The 17,060-nt window shown below is 40.9% G+C and overlaps 1 protein-coding gene across 8 annotated transcripts in view; it reads left to right on the top strand.

Moving 5' to 3' along the window:
* Positions 1-570: 570 nt before the first annotated feature.
* The window catches only part of NISCH (nischarin), a 60,219-nt gene continuing 43,729 nt past the window's right edge, over positions 571-17,060 (top strand). For 3 of the 8 annotated variants that reach the window (XM_032805785.2, XM_032805784.2, XM_032805786.2), the window contains exons 1-3: positions 575-824; positions 8,141-8,224; positions 9,383-9,565. In XM_032805785.2, coding sequence (XP_032661676.1) covers positions 732-824; positions 8,141-8,224; positions 9,383-9,565 — 360 coding nt within the window. In that variant the 5' untranslated portion in view covers positions 575-731. Of the gene's footprint in view, positions 825-8,140; positions 8,225-9,382; positions 9,566-17,060 lie in introns of all 8 variants that reach the window. The other 5 variants (XR_012657101.1, XM_032805787.2, XM_075072919.1 and 2 more) reach the window with 4 other exon arrangements.

Below are 17,060 nucleotides of genomic sequence, written 5' to 3' on the forward strand. Positions count from 1 at the left end.
ATTATGGCAATCTTCTGATTAAAGAGCCTGTCCATGTCAGGCAGGGGCAACTCTGGGGCAAGGTTTCCTCACAGAACTGTTCTGTTGAGATGCTTGTGAAAGCTGCCATTACTACATTCTTATGCTTTCATCAGCCTGAAAGGCAGGGCAGCTACCATTAGATGAGTGAGACTTCAATCGGCCATTACAACAGTAAATATCACTATTTTCTACCATATTTCTTTTTATTTCCAGTCCTATGTACCAGGGAGGGTATGCACTGAAGAAAGCTCGTACCGGCTCCTGCAAAAATGATTTACTAGGTAGAGTGTATTGCATGACTAACCCTCCTGGCCCTTTCCATAGCCCCGCCCATAAACTTCAGGCCCCGCCCTTTGAGTCATATCACCGCCCCTAAACTGAAGGTCCCGCCTCCTGAGCATGAGGCCCCGCCCCTCAAGTGCTACGTTCTAGCCACCGGTGCTGCCTCAGCCTAGCCTGGTGTTAAGCCCCGCCCCTCCCGTGTGCCTGTCCGCGGTGCAGAGTCCCAATAAAGTTGCCGTGGTTAGGGCGGGCCGCTGCCTGTGGGGCGGCCGGGGGAGGGGGGAGAGACAGAGGGGGATGCAAACAAACATGGCGGCGGCGGCGGCGGTTGGTGCAGGGGGAGGCGGCGCCGGGGCCAGGCGGAGGAGAGCGGCCGAGTGAGCGTAGCGCAGCCGGAGCCCGGACAGCCGCCCCCCGCGGGACAAGGGATGGAGGCGGCGGCGGTGGGGGCCGGGGAGGAGGGTGAGGAGCCGCCCAAGGAGGCCCGGATACTCGGCTCCGAGCTGGTGGAGAGTTACACGGTGAGGGGCCAATGGGCTCGGGGCCGCCCCCGGGGACCAGTGTGGGGGTAACGCTGAAGGGCCGGGGCCGTCCCTGGGGACCTGTTGGGGGCTGGAGGCGGGGAGTGGGACTAGCCGAGGGCGCTGTCCCGTACATGGGGTGGAGTAGGATCGTGGGAAGCAGAGAGGGGAGTAGGTTGCCAGCAGGTCCTGTGGGTGAGATGAGGCTGGTGGGAAGGGAACAGGACAACCCTCAGTAGGGTGACCAGACAGCAGATGTGAAAAATCAGGATGGGGCGTGTGGGTGGGTGGGGAAATATGAGCCTATATAAGAAGACGACCCCAAAATCGGGACATGTGGTCACCCTACCCCCCCAATGTGCTAGTACCTAGCTCAGGGTCTTCTGGGGGAGTATGGAAGGGAATTGTCTGAGTGCTGTCTTGGAATAGCGATGTGGCCAGTTTGGATATCCTCCTCATTTCAATCCTCCCTCTACTGCCCTGGGGGTAGGAAGAGCAGAATTTTCAAAAGTGCCCAGTCCCCACTATTGGGGCCAGATTTTCCAAAGTGCTCAGTACACTGGAGAATGAGCCTTTCTTCAAAATCTGGCCCCAACTGCTGGTGCTGAGCCCTTGAAAATCTGGCCCAGGAGCTCATTTGAAAATTTAGCCCTGTGGAGCAAAGCAATGCCTTTTATGTAGCAGGATTTGTATGAGTGGCTATCATGTTCTTAGCATGTATTTGCTATGAAAATGTCAGTAAGGGAAGATAGCTTTTAAACTTAAACTAAGTTAAAGATTTTAGTGCTTGACATAATGAAAACATTTTAAACCTATCTTCCAGTTGAAAAGTTTTGAGAGTTTTCCTGGGGAAAATGAGATGATTCAGGGAGGGTGATTGGGGTTAAAATTCTCAGTAAACATTTCTAAGTTTACTTAACAACTTGGGGAAGGAATTTCAGATGCCATACGTAGCATGCAAATTCTTTTTTTAAACGACATATATAGAAGTTACACTATATAAAATAGTTCCTTGATCTGTTTTTCAGGAAGAAGCTGTTTAGAATTAAAAAAAAGTAATTGCACATGTCCATCGCTCTGTTTACATAACTAAAAATTTGTTCTCCTCCTAGTCTAGTTTACTATGATTAGAACAATCTCTTCTCACTGAATCCATCAGTATGGCTGCACATAGCCATACTGCACTCTGCACACAGAGTGAAGTGCTCAGAAAAATATTAGAAAATTTAAAGGGACACTATCAACTTAAAAGTGGCCCTTTCTGATTTTTTTTTACCTGCTATTGTTACAAGTAACATCTATTCTTACGGTAGCTGAAAAAAATTTTTGAAAAAAAAATCCTATCTTTTTCCATGTTACCTCTGTGAACAGGGCTTCTGGAACAATTTATATGGTGGAGTTGCTGAGAGTCATTGAACCAAACTATAAGCCCTGTATATGATGGAAACTGTTTGAAGCCAGCGGGTGTGGCAGAATCCCTAGTTCCAGCACCTGTTTGTGAACCTTCACACAGTTTTTAAATAGGAAAGTGTGTTGAACCAAGTATTGGCAGGAGATCTCAGACAGATGTAGTCCTGTAAATTCTGTAACTGTTTAAATTGACTAGATTTCGGATTAGTGTTGTCCCTTTAAACACGTGCAATGTGACTATTCTCCTTATGTTTTCCACACTTTGCAATGAGTCATATGTGACAAGCAAATTTGTTTGCTGTTGAAGAGCAATCACTGTGTTGCCTGTACAGCAGGGGTTCTCAACCTTTTTCTTTGCGAGGCTCCCCCCAACATAAAAACTCCATGGTCCAGCTGGGCCAGAACAATGGTTTTTCTGCATATAGAAGCCAGGGCTGGTGTTAAGGGGTAGCAAGGGTAATTGCCTGGGGCCCCACACCATAGGGGGCACTGTGAAGCTAAGTTGCTCAGGTTTTGGCATCAGCCATGGATGGTGAGGTTTGGGGGCTGGGCTGTATCCCACATGGATGGCCTTCAGCTTTCTGCCCTGGGCCCTAGTGAGTCTAATGCCAGCCATTCTTGGTGGCACCCCTGAAACCTGCTTGTTGCCACCTGGAGGTCCAGGACCCTGGTTGAGAACCACTGCTGTACAGGATACTTCTGGATTGGGGATAGTAAATCAAAACATAGGTATCTGCTGAATATTTCAATTAACTTGGTTAAGAGGAGCATTCAGCATGTTAGTTTGTAGAAAACCTATCAAGAATTTTCTTATCAATTTTCTGACTAGTCCTCTTCCCCTAGTTGTAACAAGCATTTTTTGTATATTTATATTGTTGCTGACATGCTAAAAGTGTACTGTATAGCTGGAGAGACAGTTCCTGTTCCAAGGAACTTACTTTAAAAGACAAAGACCAGACAATGCATTGGGAGATGCTGACCAGAGCATTGTGATAATTTAGAACCTTTTTTTTGCTTTGTTTATGAACTGAAGTGGTAATAATGTTGTTGAGCAACTTCTACGTTTATTTTTGTGTAATGATAATGGAGATTCTGGTGCCATGTTCTGTGGATAAGGTAAGAGACTTGTTTAATATTTTTATAGATTCTTTCTCCCTGGTATTGTTTTGGGTGTAGCATGCAGAATCTCACAGGATTAAAACTGCAAAATAGAGATTCATAATATTATAGCAGACTCTGCAGATGGACATTATATAACAGACTATACAAGGCTGCTAGAGATGTGAAGCATTATCTAAACATTGAAACAGGGGGTCTCATAACCCTGATTCCACACCTCTCTCTACTTTATAGTCCACCTCCTATCTTGACAAAGTAACGGAGCCTAGATGGAAAGCATTTGTACTAAATGTATTTGTTCATCATCCCTGGATCACATCTTTGTATCCTATTTTACTACTGTAGTGTTAGCAGAAAATCAAAGTGTACTTAACATGACTGTTAATTTTTTCTCCTCTTCTAGTTCTCAAACACCCAAGTGTTTCCTAAAGATTTGACCTAAAATTTAAATTTTATAAAATCAAGCTTTTATAAAACCTAAGGGCAATAGTAATGTTTTTATACATTTTTTTTAAAAGTCTACAGATTTTTTAAAAAATAAACATTTATCTTCAGTGTTTGGAACTCAAACATTGCAACACTGAGAATCTGAAAGTGAAAGAGGCTGCACAAAAGTGAAATGTTTTAATTGTTTTTTTTCCAATTTGAGAAAAATGTGAAAAAATATAATTAGCAGCAAACTGAATTTTTGTAACTTCCACTTTAGGTAATCCAAGGTAGTGGTAACAGCATTTATATTGTGATTTTTAAGTTCTCTCCTTAAAAAAATTTTTTTTAAATGGCCTGGTGCTGGGTTTTAATAAGGTACACCTTTATTAAAGACACTGAATTAAATAAAGAGGAAATAAGGTAAAAGTCCACCTGCACTTTGAATTTTCTGCATGAACTTTTATTTTATGATGTTGATTTTAAAAGAATCAGCATGCTTTAGCATGATTTCTTCTTATTTTCTTGCACCCCATGAGACTATTGAATTCAAGAATGTCACAGAGACTGGAAAAATTTCAAGAGCCATTTTAATGCCTGTATCTTCATAACAACTTTGTCCTGTAAAATATCATCAGGGGTAAGACAACAGTTCTAGGAGGCTTAAACACATGTTAGCAGTCCTCACTGAAATTGTTATGGGTGCTGAGGAATGGAAAGAAGGATTATGTATGAAACCAGGGTTTCTCAAACTTTTGTACTGGTGATCTCTTTCACATAGCAAGCCTCTGATTTTAATTTTATAAATTAAAAACACTTTTTTATATATTTAACACCCTTACAAATGCTGGAGGCAAAGCAGGGTTTGGAGGAGGAGGCCGACAGCTTGCGACTCCCCCGCCCCCATGTAATAACCTTATTACCCCCTGAGAGGTTCTGACACCCAGTTTGAGAACCTCTGGGTAAAGCTAACCTGACAGAAACTAAACGTGCTGTTGAGTCTCCCTTGGTCTTTGAAAACATTTATCAATGAAAATGTGAAGAGTCAGGGCTTTCTCTTGTTTTTACTACCTTTGTATTGTTCTGCTTCCAATGTAAGCTTTAGGCATACCACAGCTTTGTCCTTCCTACTTACGTCATTGCTATTAGATGCTCACTGAAGGTTGCCTGGTTGAAGATATGACTCTCATACCACTAGCACTGCATTTGTTTCCCCCACACACCTGGTTTGTTGCTCCTCAGTTATGTGCTCCTGCACTTCCTGGCAATTGCAAACATTTTTTAATGTAAATACTTATCTTGATTATTTTAAAGGAAATTATTGCAGCTTCGTGTATTGATACAGAATTTTTACTTGTAGCCTTATTAGGGAGGAAATGTGATTTTGTGGTTATGTCATGGGTCTGGAATTTGGAAGTTGTTGGTGATCTGTACACCTCTGCCCCAGACTTTGGGCAAATCCCAGTTTCTCCATCTGTAAAATGAAAATACTTGCCATTTTCACCATTGTGTTGGGCATAATTCATTAACATCTACTGTGCTTTGAGATCCTCAGGTAGAAGTTACTATGGAAGCACAAATCATTCAAGTCTCTAATGTGAGACTAGCTACTTCCTTGCACCTAGAGCAAGTGAACTGGAATCAGGCTGTTGCACTGATGTTCTCTTTAGCAAATGGGGTTAAAAATCACACTGTTTTTTGAAATACTAAATTAATATAACATTTTATTTATGAGCTTGAGAGGAATTGTATCTAGGATATAAAACTCCTAACTATAACATCAACCTTAAAAAAAAAATCAAAATTCTTATCAGCTATTTATTATGCATGCTAAATATAGGTCTTTCTCCTATATAAACATTTCAAACAAATTAAAAAGTTGAAGTGACTAGACTGAATAAACAACTTCATGTCAAGAATGAAGAGATGCTTGTGATCAGTGCTGTAAGAGTATTAACATGAAAAAATGACAGGTCTATAAATACACTGAAGGCTTTACAAGAGAGGATCTAACCTGTCCAAGACAATTAGTGTATGCTGAAGGGTACCGAGCCCCTCACTAAACAGAGCAATCTGGTAAAATGAGACTGCCTGCAAAGCAGGAGTTGTGCTCAGAGGGGCAAGCCAGTGAACTGTCGGGTTGTGAAGAGTTCTGAGATTTAATAAAAAACCTGTGTATGGCTGAAATGCATGCAAAGATCTCTTGCAGTAAGTTAATTTTTGTCTGCAAGACCATACCTGATGATGCAATTTTGTCATCTTTTTCACTTTGTTTATATCATTCCAACAGATGGCTCGATACCCGACAAATGACCCATGAAAACTCTTAATATAGTAAGCATAGTCAGCCCTGTTGTATTAGTGGGATCAAACAAAATCATTTAGGAATATTTTTAAACATTAGTCTGACAAACCTTTTTTTAATCAGATTTTTGCTTTAACAGTTGGTAGTTAATTCTATATCAGTTTTTGAAACACTGCAGGAAATCCAAGGCGCTCTTCATATTTACTGAGTAAGATATGACAGTGTGGATTACTGTGAAGTGATTCAACAATACTCTGGTTGCTAATGCTTTTAGGGGTGTGTATATGTGTGCTAATACATGGTGAATGAAGTCTACACAGGAATCCTATTGCAGTAATTTTAAAATAGCGTTTTGTGACTCCTATCAGTACCACTAAAAATGTTCATTTGGTCAGATCCATTGGTGATCGTATCCTTATCCATTTGCTTTTAACAAAGTGGCCAATATTTGTTACTTCAACAGGAGATATGAGTCTTCCATAATGCATCTGTGCTAATTGTGCAGTACTTTATTATGTTAGGCGAGAGGAATAAATTCCTTCCTCCTCGCCGCAGGTTATCAGTTTATACTGAGAATTGGTATAACTATGTCTCTCAGGGGTATGAAAAATCCACACCCCTGAGGAACAGTTATACTGACCTAACCCCCAGTGTAGACAGCGCTATGTCAGCGGAAGAGCAGAGGTGTATTAACTACACCGCGTCAGCGTAGAAGCATCTTGACTTAAGCACTACATTGGTGCAGCTGCGCCTATGCAGTGTTTTCAGTGTAGACCTGTAGGCTTTACAGTTTCTTATGGAGTGCAAGTTCCACCATGCCCTTTGAGACTTTATAATTGGGCACAATACTCAGGAGTTTGTAATTCTTCGTATGACCTAACTTCTGTCTTTTCATTACTGTATTTCAAACACCCAAGCAATGTTTTCTGTAGCAGCTGCTGTGCACTAGGTAGACTTCTTGATTGCATTCTGTTGTAGAACTCATTTTTCTTGCTGCATGCTAACATACTATAAATTCTGAAGTTGCATGAACAATTAAGTGTCTTTGACCACTTTTAAAGTGTAAATTGTAGCATATTTTAATATCTTGTATGCTAGTCTTCTGGGTTAATTACATAAAACAAAGGCATTCTTCATTTATTAAGATGATTTGAAAACTGATCACAAGTTAATTTTTTTTAAATGTGATTAGTGATCTGTTTTATTGAGTTCCGGCAGCTGTGAAATGGGACCACATGACCTGCAGTCTCTTCCACATTCCTGATTATATCAAGTGATTTCAAGGCTCGCTGATCAGCTGATTATTCACTTCATGCACATCGAACAGATGTGATGCCTTAAGTTTTGTGTTTCTCCATTGTTGTACACATGGAGATTGGTTCTGTTGGTTCAGAGTTCACCTCTGCTGCCCCTTTTATCTTTCTCCAGCACCTTCCAGGTTTCATCCTGATGGCTTCCTTCCAATCCGTCAGAAGGTGGATTGTAAGTTTTCTTTAGTAAAAGGTCATCTGCAAACGAAAATCTTAAGGTTCACCTATTCAGCACATCCATAATAAAATACTTTTTGGGTCCCACCGATGTCAGTTGGTTCCAGCTTAACTATAATGGCCCCTCATGCACAGTCACACCTGCCGTGAAGCTCTGTCATAGCCTGGAGAAAGCTCATTGGACCTTGAGTAATTCTGTTGATCTTGTCTGGCTTCTCAGTTTCTATACCCTCAAAGGGAATACAGTTATTTAAAAAACTGAAAAATCATTGAATGTACTTGCCTAGGCTTCTCAGAGCTCTGCATGGTAGCTGTGAAGTCTATGGTGTTTGCTAGGTTGTCACACTGGGCATGATTTTGGTAGACCTGGAGGAGAGATGTTAGCTTTTAGGGTTGTGCAAGGTGCTTCTGAAGAACGATTTATCATGGCTAGAGGAAATGTTCAGAGCATAGTGCAGAAAGTGATGGGATTTTGAAATATTTGTGGTTGACCTTTAAATCACACAGATAAATGGTAGCTGAGTTTAAATGCTTCTCAAGTACCTAACTCTGCTGTTTGCTTTCTTTAGGTATACATTATTCAAGTCAGCGTTGGGAGTCATCAGTGGACAGTCAAACATCGTTACAGTGACTTCCATGACTTGCATGAAAAGGTAAAGATCAGAAGACTGGTCTTGAGCTCCTGCAAAATAAATAATTTGTCAAATCTTGGTCCATGGCACAAGCTTACTGACATCCTTTTTAAAAAAATACAAAGTAAGGGATATTTGGCCTTTGGGGTGTATTGTTAATGAAAGAGCAGATTAACTGAATTGCAAAATGAAGTCCTCACTGCACAAGCAATACAGTCTGCCTCTTCTATACTCCCTCCGATGGACCATATTGGCCAATAAGAAGGTAGTTCAACTATAAGGAGAGGCCCCAGCCATTTGGCTTGCCAGGGTGAAAAATGTTTTCATTGCTTCCTGGATCAAGCCGCCCCCCCACTCCCCTCAAAAAAAAAAAAAAAAAAACAACACAGAAACCCTAAACCCAACCACAGCTGTCCAGTCAGCAGAGAGGGACAAGATCCAAACAAACCTGCTTAATTAGTCCAAAGCAAAAACAAATAAAAGCAGTATGGCACCCCCTGGAAGTTTGCATCTGCCTGGCACCAAACCCTAGAACCAGCCATACAGACTCTAATCCTTACACTCTTTGCTGAGAGTGCCATATGTGATCTATTCACCAGAAGTTGGTTTCAGACCAAAGACTTGCTTCATATGGGTTACTAATGAGCAGCCATTGGATAGTAATTTCTAATCCCTACCAACCTGTACTGATTTAAAACAGCAGTATCAAAATATGGAATTCAAGGTCCAAACTCCAGAGAAACATTTTTCACCCCCGAAATAATAAGTAAATAAAAAGATTTTGCAGTCCATTCAAAAGCATCTGGCAGTCTGGATTTGGCTTGTGTCTGCCAGTTGACTACCCCTGATCTTGTGGAACAATGCTGGTGGTTGTACTTGATGTTTTGGGGGAGACTGGGGAAGATTGGGTTCAAAAGTTTGCAGACACTGAGTGCCAACACAAAATATACTTACTGTTAAACTTACTGTTGTTGTTTTCATGTTCTAATATTCTATTCTTATCTCTCTCCAAAAAAACTATCTGAAATTGAGATAAGTAGCCAAGTAACTGCAGTTTCAGAGAAATGTTACAGGAAAAAGAAAACATTCTCTTAGTATCTTAAGTTGTACAATATTGCATCATTCTTGCAAGATCAAAAACTACTTCAGGTAATAACTTATAATAATCTGTTTCTACAGCTTGTTTCAGAAAAAAAGATAGATAAAAACCTGCTGCCTCCAAAGAAGATTATTGGGAAAAATTCCAAAAGTCTGGTGGAGAAAAGAGAGAAGGAATTAGAAGTTTACTTGCAAACAGTTCTGGTCAAGTTCCCCATTGCTGCACCCAAATTGTTGTCACACTTCTTACACTTTCATCTATATGTAAGTTGCATCCTAGCTATCTAGGTATTTATAAAGTGTCCTCTCACTGTGGTATATTGCCCATTTGAGTCAATGAGCAGAGCAAGAGTCTAGTGAAAGTGTACACCCTAATTTTGAGTAGCTTGGGGTATTTTTGACTGACTTAAACAAAATAGCTTTAAAATCACTCCCTTTTGAGGATTTGGGCAACATAAAAAGTTAGGCCATAGAATGAGCTTCTCCAATGAAATCTTTGATGCTGTCCCTACTGTCATTGAAACTGTGCTAGCAAATAATATGGACAGGGCCTTTGACCTGAAAAATATGTTGGAGTTATATTCTGGTACTCTGAATGAATCTACAGTTGCATTAATTGTTAGTCTGAAATCAATATTGTTAGGTCTCAAAAGGAACATTATGTAATTGAACCCAACCCTGCTTAATGGTTAGTGGTTAGAACTATGGTTCATATTAAGACAGCTTCCAGTAGGCCAAATGAAGAAAAATGGTCTCTCTCCAGGAAAACATACTGATGGAGTGACCTCTAGAGAAATATCTCTACACAGCAGATAGAATATTATAGCAGCGAATGTTTGAAGTAAGAAGCAATAACTTCTTATTGTGGTTCACAGATTGAAAATGGTTCATTCATTTCTTATGATTGGGTTTCTCCTTTTTGTAGTATGCTGTTGTGTTGTAAGGCTAAGCAGACATTACGAAGAGGAACATGCACTGGGTTTGAGCAGGAAGGAAAAGTAGTAATTGCTTTAAATGGATGGATATGTGATAGGGTGGATCATTATCATTAAGACTATGATTATGTCACGGAGGTCATGGGATCTGTGACTTCCACTGACCTCTGAGACATTTTCTGCACTGGGGCTGGAGCTCCTAGCCAGCCCTGCCCCCACATCTCCCAGCCCCCAGTCTGGTGAGAGACCCCCCACAGCTGCCCAGCCGTGGCGGTGCGGGACCCAGGAGCCCAGCAGTGGTGGGTGCTGAATCCACCTATCCCTTTTGTCAGGGATATTTTTAGTGAAAGTCAGGGACAGGTCACGGGCTTCCATGAATTTTTGTTTATTGCCCGTGACCTGTCCATGACAAAAACCTAGCATTAATTATAGTTCAGTGCAAAGATTTTGGAATTGAGTCACAAATGATCAGTTAAGTAGGTTGATTAAGCTTTAGTGGCCAAAACAAAACCATTTCAAAACACGTAGTGTGATCATAAATGAGTTTACAAAGGTTGACTGGAGTAAATAGAGGTTTTGTTCCATAATATTGCTATTGATCTGCCATTTTGAGCAGAAGCACTAGTTTAAATTAAATGACAACTTTTAAAAATATTGTAACTGGGCATAGTGACATGGCATAGTGTTTAAAATACAAGATTAGGAGATAGATCTGGGTTCTAGCCTGACGTTGCACAGGCTTCTTGTATGATCCAGAGCAAGTCACTTAACCTCCCTGTACTTTAGTTCCCCTATCTATATAATGGGGATTAATACTTTGATCCATTAATGTTTTGGAAGGTATTTGATTTCAAATGGACGTACTTATGTCGTGAATGTACAAAGCATTATTGTGTAGGCAATTTAACCTATATTCTTTAAAAAAGTATTGATTTGGAAAATGGTATATTTAGACAGACTTATAGATCTAAATTTTCAAACACACATTGTTTTTGTTTGTTTACTGTGGCTGCCCAATTTGAGATACTAGGAGGTGTGAATTTCAGAGGTGCTGTATGCCTGTAACTGCTGCTGAAATTGTGCTTGCCCCACACCTCTGAAAGTCAACCTTGTGTCTGAAATTGAGCAGCTAAACTATAACAGAATGTGTAATACTCTATTTAAATTGATTTTTGGTTTAGCATGAAAGCTAATAATTTAATTCAGAGTACCTCAGGGTTCAGAGTGCTTTCCAAACCCTTACTATACCTAGGGTTTTGCGAGAATTTGATTTTTATTTTTTCATAACTTTGATATAGAAGGATGTTTATTTTTAAGGATATTTTCTATTTAGATGTTCACAGCTGAGAGAAATTATGGGAGGAATATATAAGGGGGTCAGACAACTTAATGACATAGATGAGATTCAAAAAGTTTTAAAGCTTTTTAGTAGTTAATACACAAATTGTAAATATCACATCAAAATATACAAAGTAAAAATCCTTCAATCAAACTCTAATAAGTTCTCATGCGGCACTTTTCTTGCTTTGCCTGTCTGTATATTTCAATTATTATCCATGGTAGTAGTCTTTCCTCGGTTTCTATTTGTATGCTCAAAATCAGTGTTTATTGACATTTACCAATAACAATCTAATCCTTCCAAGCCTAAGTATACGTAATGAGAGAGGCACTGTAATAACATTTTACAGTTCAAACTCAGGGACAGAGGTTGAGACTTGCTGATGACCATCTGGCAAGTCAGTGCTAGAGATGAAAAGAAGACTTGGAGTTTCAATCCCCAGTCCTCTGCTCTTGTGCTAGACTACTTTCCCCTTTGTTTCTGGGAATATATCCAAACCCAGCTCATTGAAACTTACTTATTGCTATGTATTTATCCACTCATCTTTATTTAAAAAAATATTAGAACTGGGATTAGCTATCTAGACATTGACTCTCATTCTGTATTTGGATAATACTTGTGTGTTAGCAGCCAAGTGCAGTGCTGCTTAAATTATACCTCTTTTCCCAGTAGGCAAATCTGGGTTAATGTATGAACTCATAAAATCTTTTTGTTTGGCTGTTCTAGAATACTTTTAAATATTTACATTAGTTAGTTACATATCAAAAAACCCTAAATATTAACTTAGCAATTCTGCTAAATAAATATACCCTCCAGCAGGTCTTTAAAAACATGACTGCCTAGGAAGGAGTACTGCGGAAAGGGATCTGGGCATCATAGTTGACCGAAAGCTAAATATGAGTCAACAATGTAACACTGTTGCAGAAAAAGCGAACATCATTCTGGGATGTATTAGCAAGAGTGTCATACGCAGGAAACGAGAAGTAATTCTTCCACTCTACTCTGCGTTGATTAGGTCTCAACTGGAGTATTGTGTCCAGTTCTGAGTGCCACATTTCAGGAAAGATGTAGGCAAATTGGAGAAAGTCCAGAGAAGAGCATGAAAAATGATTAAAGGTCTAGAAATATGACCTTTGAGAGAAGATAGAAAAAATGGGTTTGTTTCTTCTGGAAAAAAGGACTGTGGGGGACATAAGTTTTCAAGTATATAAAAGGTTGTTACAAGGAGGAGAGAGAAGAATTGTTGTTGTTAACCTCTAAGGGTAGGACAAGAAGCAATGGGTTTTAATTGCAGCAAAGGAGGTTTAGGTTGGACATTAGGAAAAACTTCCTAACTGTCAGGGTGGTTAAGCACTGGAATAAATTGTCGAGGGAGGTTGTGGAATCTCCATCATTGGAGATTTTTAAGAGCTGGTTAGACAAACACCTGTCAGGAATGGTTTAGATAATACTTAGACCTGCCCTGAGTGCAGGGGACTGGCCTAGATAACCTCTTGAGATCCCTTCCGGTCCTATGATTCTATAACAGGGGTGAGCAGACTATGACCTGGGGACCACATCTGGCCCTCCAGATGTTTTAATCTGGCCCCCAAGCTCCTGCTGGGAAGTGGGGTCTGGGGATTGCCCTGTTCTGGCGCTTCAGCCGGGGAGCGGGGTCGAGCTCTTGCCCCACTCTGCATAGCTCCCAGAAGCAGCAGCTTGTCCCCCACCTCCGGCTCCTACATGTAGGGGCAGCCAGGGGGCTCAGCACACTGCCCTCACCCCAGGCACCTCCACCGCAGCTCCCATTGTCTGGGAACTGCAGCCAATGGGAGCTGCAGGCGCGGCACCTGCGGACAGGGCAGTGTGCAGAGCTGCCTGGCCTCACTGCTATGTAGGAGCCAGAGGGGGGACATGTCACTGTTTCTATCATAGCATTCCCTCTCAGATCTGAACCTTAGAGTTCAGAAAATGAGATACTAGCACATGAATTCTCTAAGCTTAATTACCAGCTTAGATTTGATAGCACTGCCACCACCCAAAAATATAGTGTTTTGGGGCACTCTGACCTCCCCAACCTTCCCTGGGGACCCCAAGAACCCAAATTCCTTGGGTCCTTAGAACAAGGAGAAATAAACCGTTCCCCTTTCTTTCCCCCTCCCAGACTTTCCCTCCCTGGACTATCCTGAGAGACTACTGATCCAAACTCTTTAAATTACAATACAGAGAAGCATTCACAGGGGAAAAGACATTCCAGACATAATGTGCTGTATAAAAAAGGGAAACTGAGGCACACTACCATATTGATTGCATGGCTAAATGCCAAGATTCCTCTACTGTGAACAACATTAATATCTATGTTGATTTGATGTTAATTGAGTTCCAAACATTATGGCCAGAGTAACTTGTAACGAAAAATGTTAGTTTCTTTAGCTCTAGCAAGATCAATGAGCATAAAACAGGAATCTTGCTGAGCAAGAGAGATCAATACATGTTGTTTCAACACCGAAGTTTTACCGTTGAATTTGTAGAAAGATTCAATCAAGTTATTGAAGCATGACTTTGAACTAAACCATTTTCTGTTATACACTGATTGGCTTCTAACCCAACACTTGGCTGTTGAGACAGAGCGAACCCAGGGATGGAAGGCTCTTGGATGCCAGTCAGTGATGTCTGTGTCATCCTTCCTGCTTCAATTTTGCGTTTGGAGGTGTGACGTTATTGATATAAACTGGGGACCAATATAGAAAGTGGGTTGCAACCAAGTCCTGTAGTGTACCAAAAATCTTATGTTAATCGGAGGGGTCATATAAGGTGTCTAAGACCAGGTTACGGGTTACTGGTTATGATTATGCTGTCTGTATGTCTGTATCATTTTTGTAGTTGAAGTTATAAATATTGGCTGTATACTGTCTGTATTTCAAACTTGTGCTGTGTTACTGGGAAAGATTCCAGACAAGTTGATGTCTGCTCAACTTAGCCTGCTTGATGGTCCATTAAGGACCATTAGCTACACAATTGACCCATCGAGAGAAGGCAGTTACGCCCTGTGACTCAGCAGGGTGTGCAAAAACTGGCCCATGTGACTGCAGACTCCATTTTGCTGTAACTTTCCACAGTAGGAACAAAGGAGTGTTCTTACACCTGGAAAAGCCTATATAAGGCCGAGGCCTCATCTTCATTTTGTCTACAGTCCTGCTTCTTACCTCTGGAGGGACTTTGCTACAAGCTGAAGCTCTGCAAAAAGGACTGATGACCCATCCCAGCTGGGGATGTTCTCCAGAGACTTGATTTAAACTTGCAGTTTACTCCATCACTGCTACAAGCCTGAACAAACAACTTTGCCATTACTGTATGTAATTGATTCCATTTAACCAATTCTAGCTCTTATCTCTATCTTTTTCCTTTTATGAATAAACTTTTAGATGTTTGATTTTTTTTTTTTTTTTAGAATCTATCAGGTTCTCTAAAAAAAAAAAAATCTTTTAATAAAAGAAAGGAAAAAGTAAAGAATTCTCTATAACTTCAAGATGTAAATATTACAGGGTCCTATAGCTTACAGACACTAGAAGGAAACTTTCCCCCCAGTACCAATACAAATCAAAATATTCCCAGCAACTACACATATAAAAGTTAACCAGCCAGATCCATAATTGCAAATAGAGTAAAACAATCAAAAAGCCTAAATCTCCTGTTTTTACTTACTATTTGAACAGAAACTTAGAGAGCCTGTAGTAATGTCTGGTCTCTCTCAGACCCCCGAGAGAAGAACACACAACGGACAAAGAACACACACACAATCTTCCCTCCACCCAAATTTAAAAGTATCTTGTCTCCTGATTGGTCCTCTGGTCAGGTGTTTAACCCTTTCCAGGTGAAAGAGACATTAACCCTTAGCTATCTGTTTATGACAGTTTCTGGGAGCTGCTTGAGGTAAGCACTACCTGAAGCCTGCCTCCCAGATCTCCTCCTGTGCCCCAACCCCCTGCCCCAGCCCTGATCCTCCTCCAAACTCCTCAGTCCCAGCCCAGAGTATCCTCCTGTACCCCCAACTCCTCATCCCCAGCCCCACCCCAGAGCCCACACCCCCAGCCGGAGCCTCTCCCACACACCAATTCCCAATTTCATGAGCATTCATGGCCCGCCATACAGTTTCCATACCCAGGTGTGGTCCTCGGGCCAAAAAGTTTGCCCACCCCCATTCTGTAACATAAGACTGGCCATGCTGAGTCAGACCAATGGTCAGTCTAGCCTAGCATCCTGTCTTCCGACAGTGGCTGGTGCCAGATGCTGCAGAGGTAATAAACAGAGAACAGGGCAATTATTGAGAGATCTATCCCCCATCTTCCAGTCCCAGCTTCTGACAGTTAAAGATTTGGGGACACTCAGAGCATGGGTTTCGTCTGTGAGCAGCGTGGCTCATAGGCATTGATGGACCTATCGTTCTTGAATTTATCTAATTTTTGTTTGAACTCAGTTATATTTCTGGACTTCACAACATTCCCTGGCAATGGGTGCCGAAGGTTGACTGAGCATTGTATGAAAAATTGCTTCATTATGTTTGTTTTAATCGTGCTGCCTATTAATTTCATTGGGTGTTTCCTGGTTTGTGTGTTGTGAGGGGGTAAATAACACTTCCTTACTCTCTGTTGCCCTTCTGTACTTTTTCCAATTCTAATGCATCTTTTTCTGAGACAGGGCAACCTGCACAGCATGCAGTATTCAAGGTGTGGGTGTACCATGGATTTATTTAGAGGTGTGATATTTTTTGTTGTCTTTTCTAATGGTCCTAACATTAGCTTTATGTGACTGCCGCTGCACACTGAGCAGATGTTTTCAGAGAACTGTCCAGGATGACTCCAAGATCTTTCTTGAGTGGTAACATTTAATTTAGACCCCCATCATTTTGTATGGATAATCAAGATTGTTTTCCAGTGTGCATTGCTTTGCATTTATCAAAATTGAATTTCATCTGCCATTTTGTTGCCCATATGTGCAGTTTTGTAAGATCCCTTTGGAACTCTTGGCAGTCAGCTTTGAACTTAAGTATCTTAAGTAATTTTTTATAATCTGCAGACTTTGCCACCTCACTGTTTATCCCTTTTCTAGATCATTTATAAAGATGTTGAACAGCACCGGTCCCTGTACAGATCGTTGGTGGACCCCACCATTTACCACTCTGTATTGTGAAAACTGACCATTTATTCTTATCTTTTGTTTCTTATCTTTTAACCAGTTACTGATCTACTAGACGACCTTCCCTCTTATCCCATGACTGCTTACTTTGGTTATGAGCCTTTGGTGAGGAATGTTGTCAAAGGCTTTCTGAAAGTCTGTATGTACTATATATGCTGGATCATCCATGTGCACATGCTTGTTGACACCCTCAAAGAGTTCTAATAGATTGATGAGGCATGATTTCCCTTTACAGCAGCTGTGTTGACTCTTCCCCAACATATTGTGTTCATCTATGGATCTGCTAATTCTGTTTTTCACTGTAGTTTCA

Source organism: Chelonoidis abingdonii, chromosome 16 (assembly GCF_003597395.2).
Source record: "Chelonoidis abingdonii isolate Lonesome George chromosome 16, CheloAbing_2.0, whole genome shotgun sequence".
Classification (NCBI taxonomy): Eukaryota; Metazoa; Chordata; order Testudines; family Testudinidae; genus Chelonoidis; species Chelonoidis abingdonii.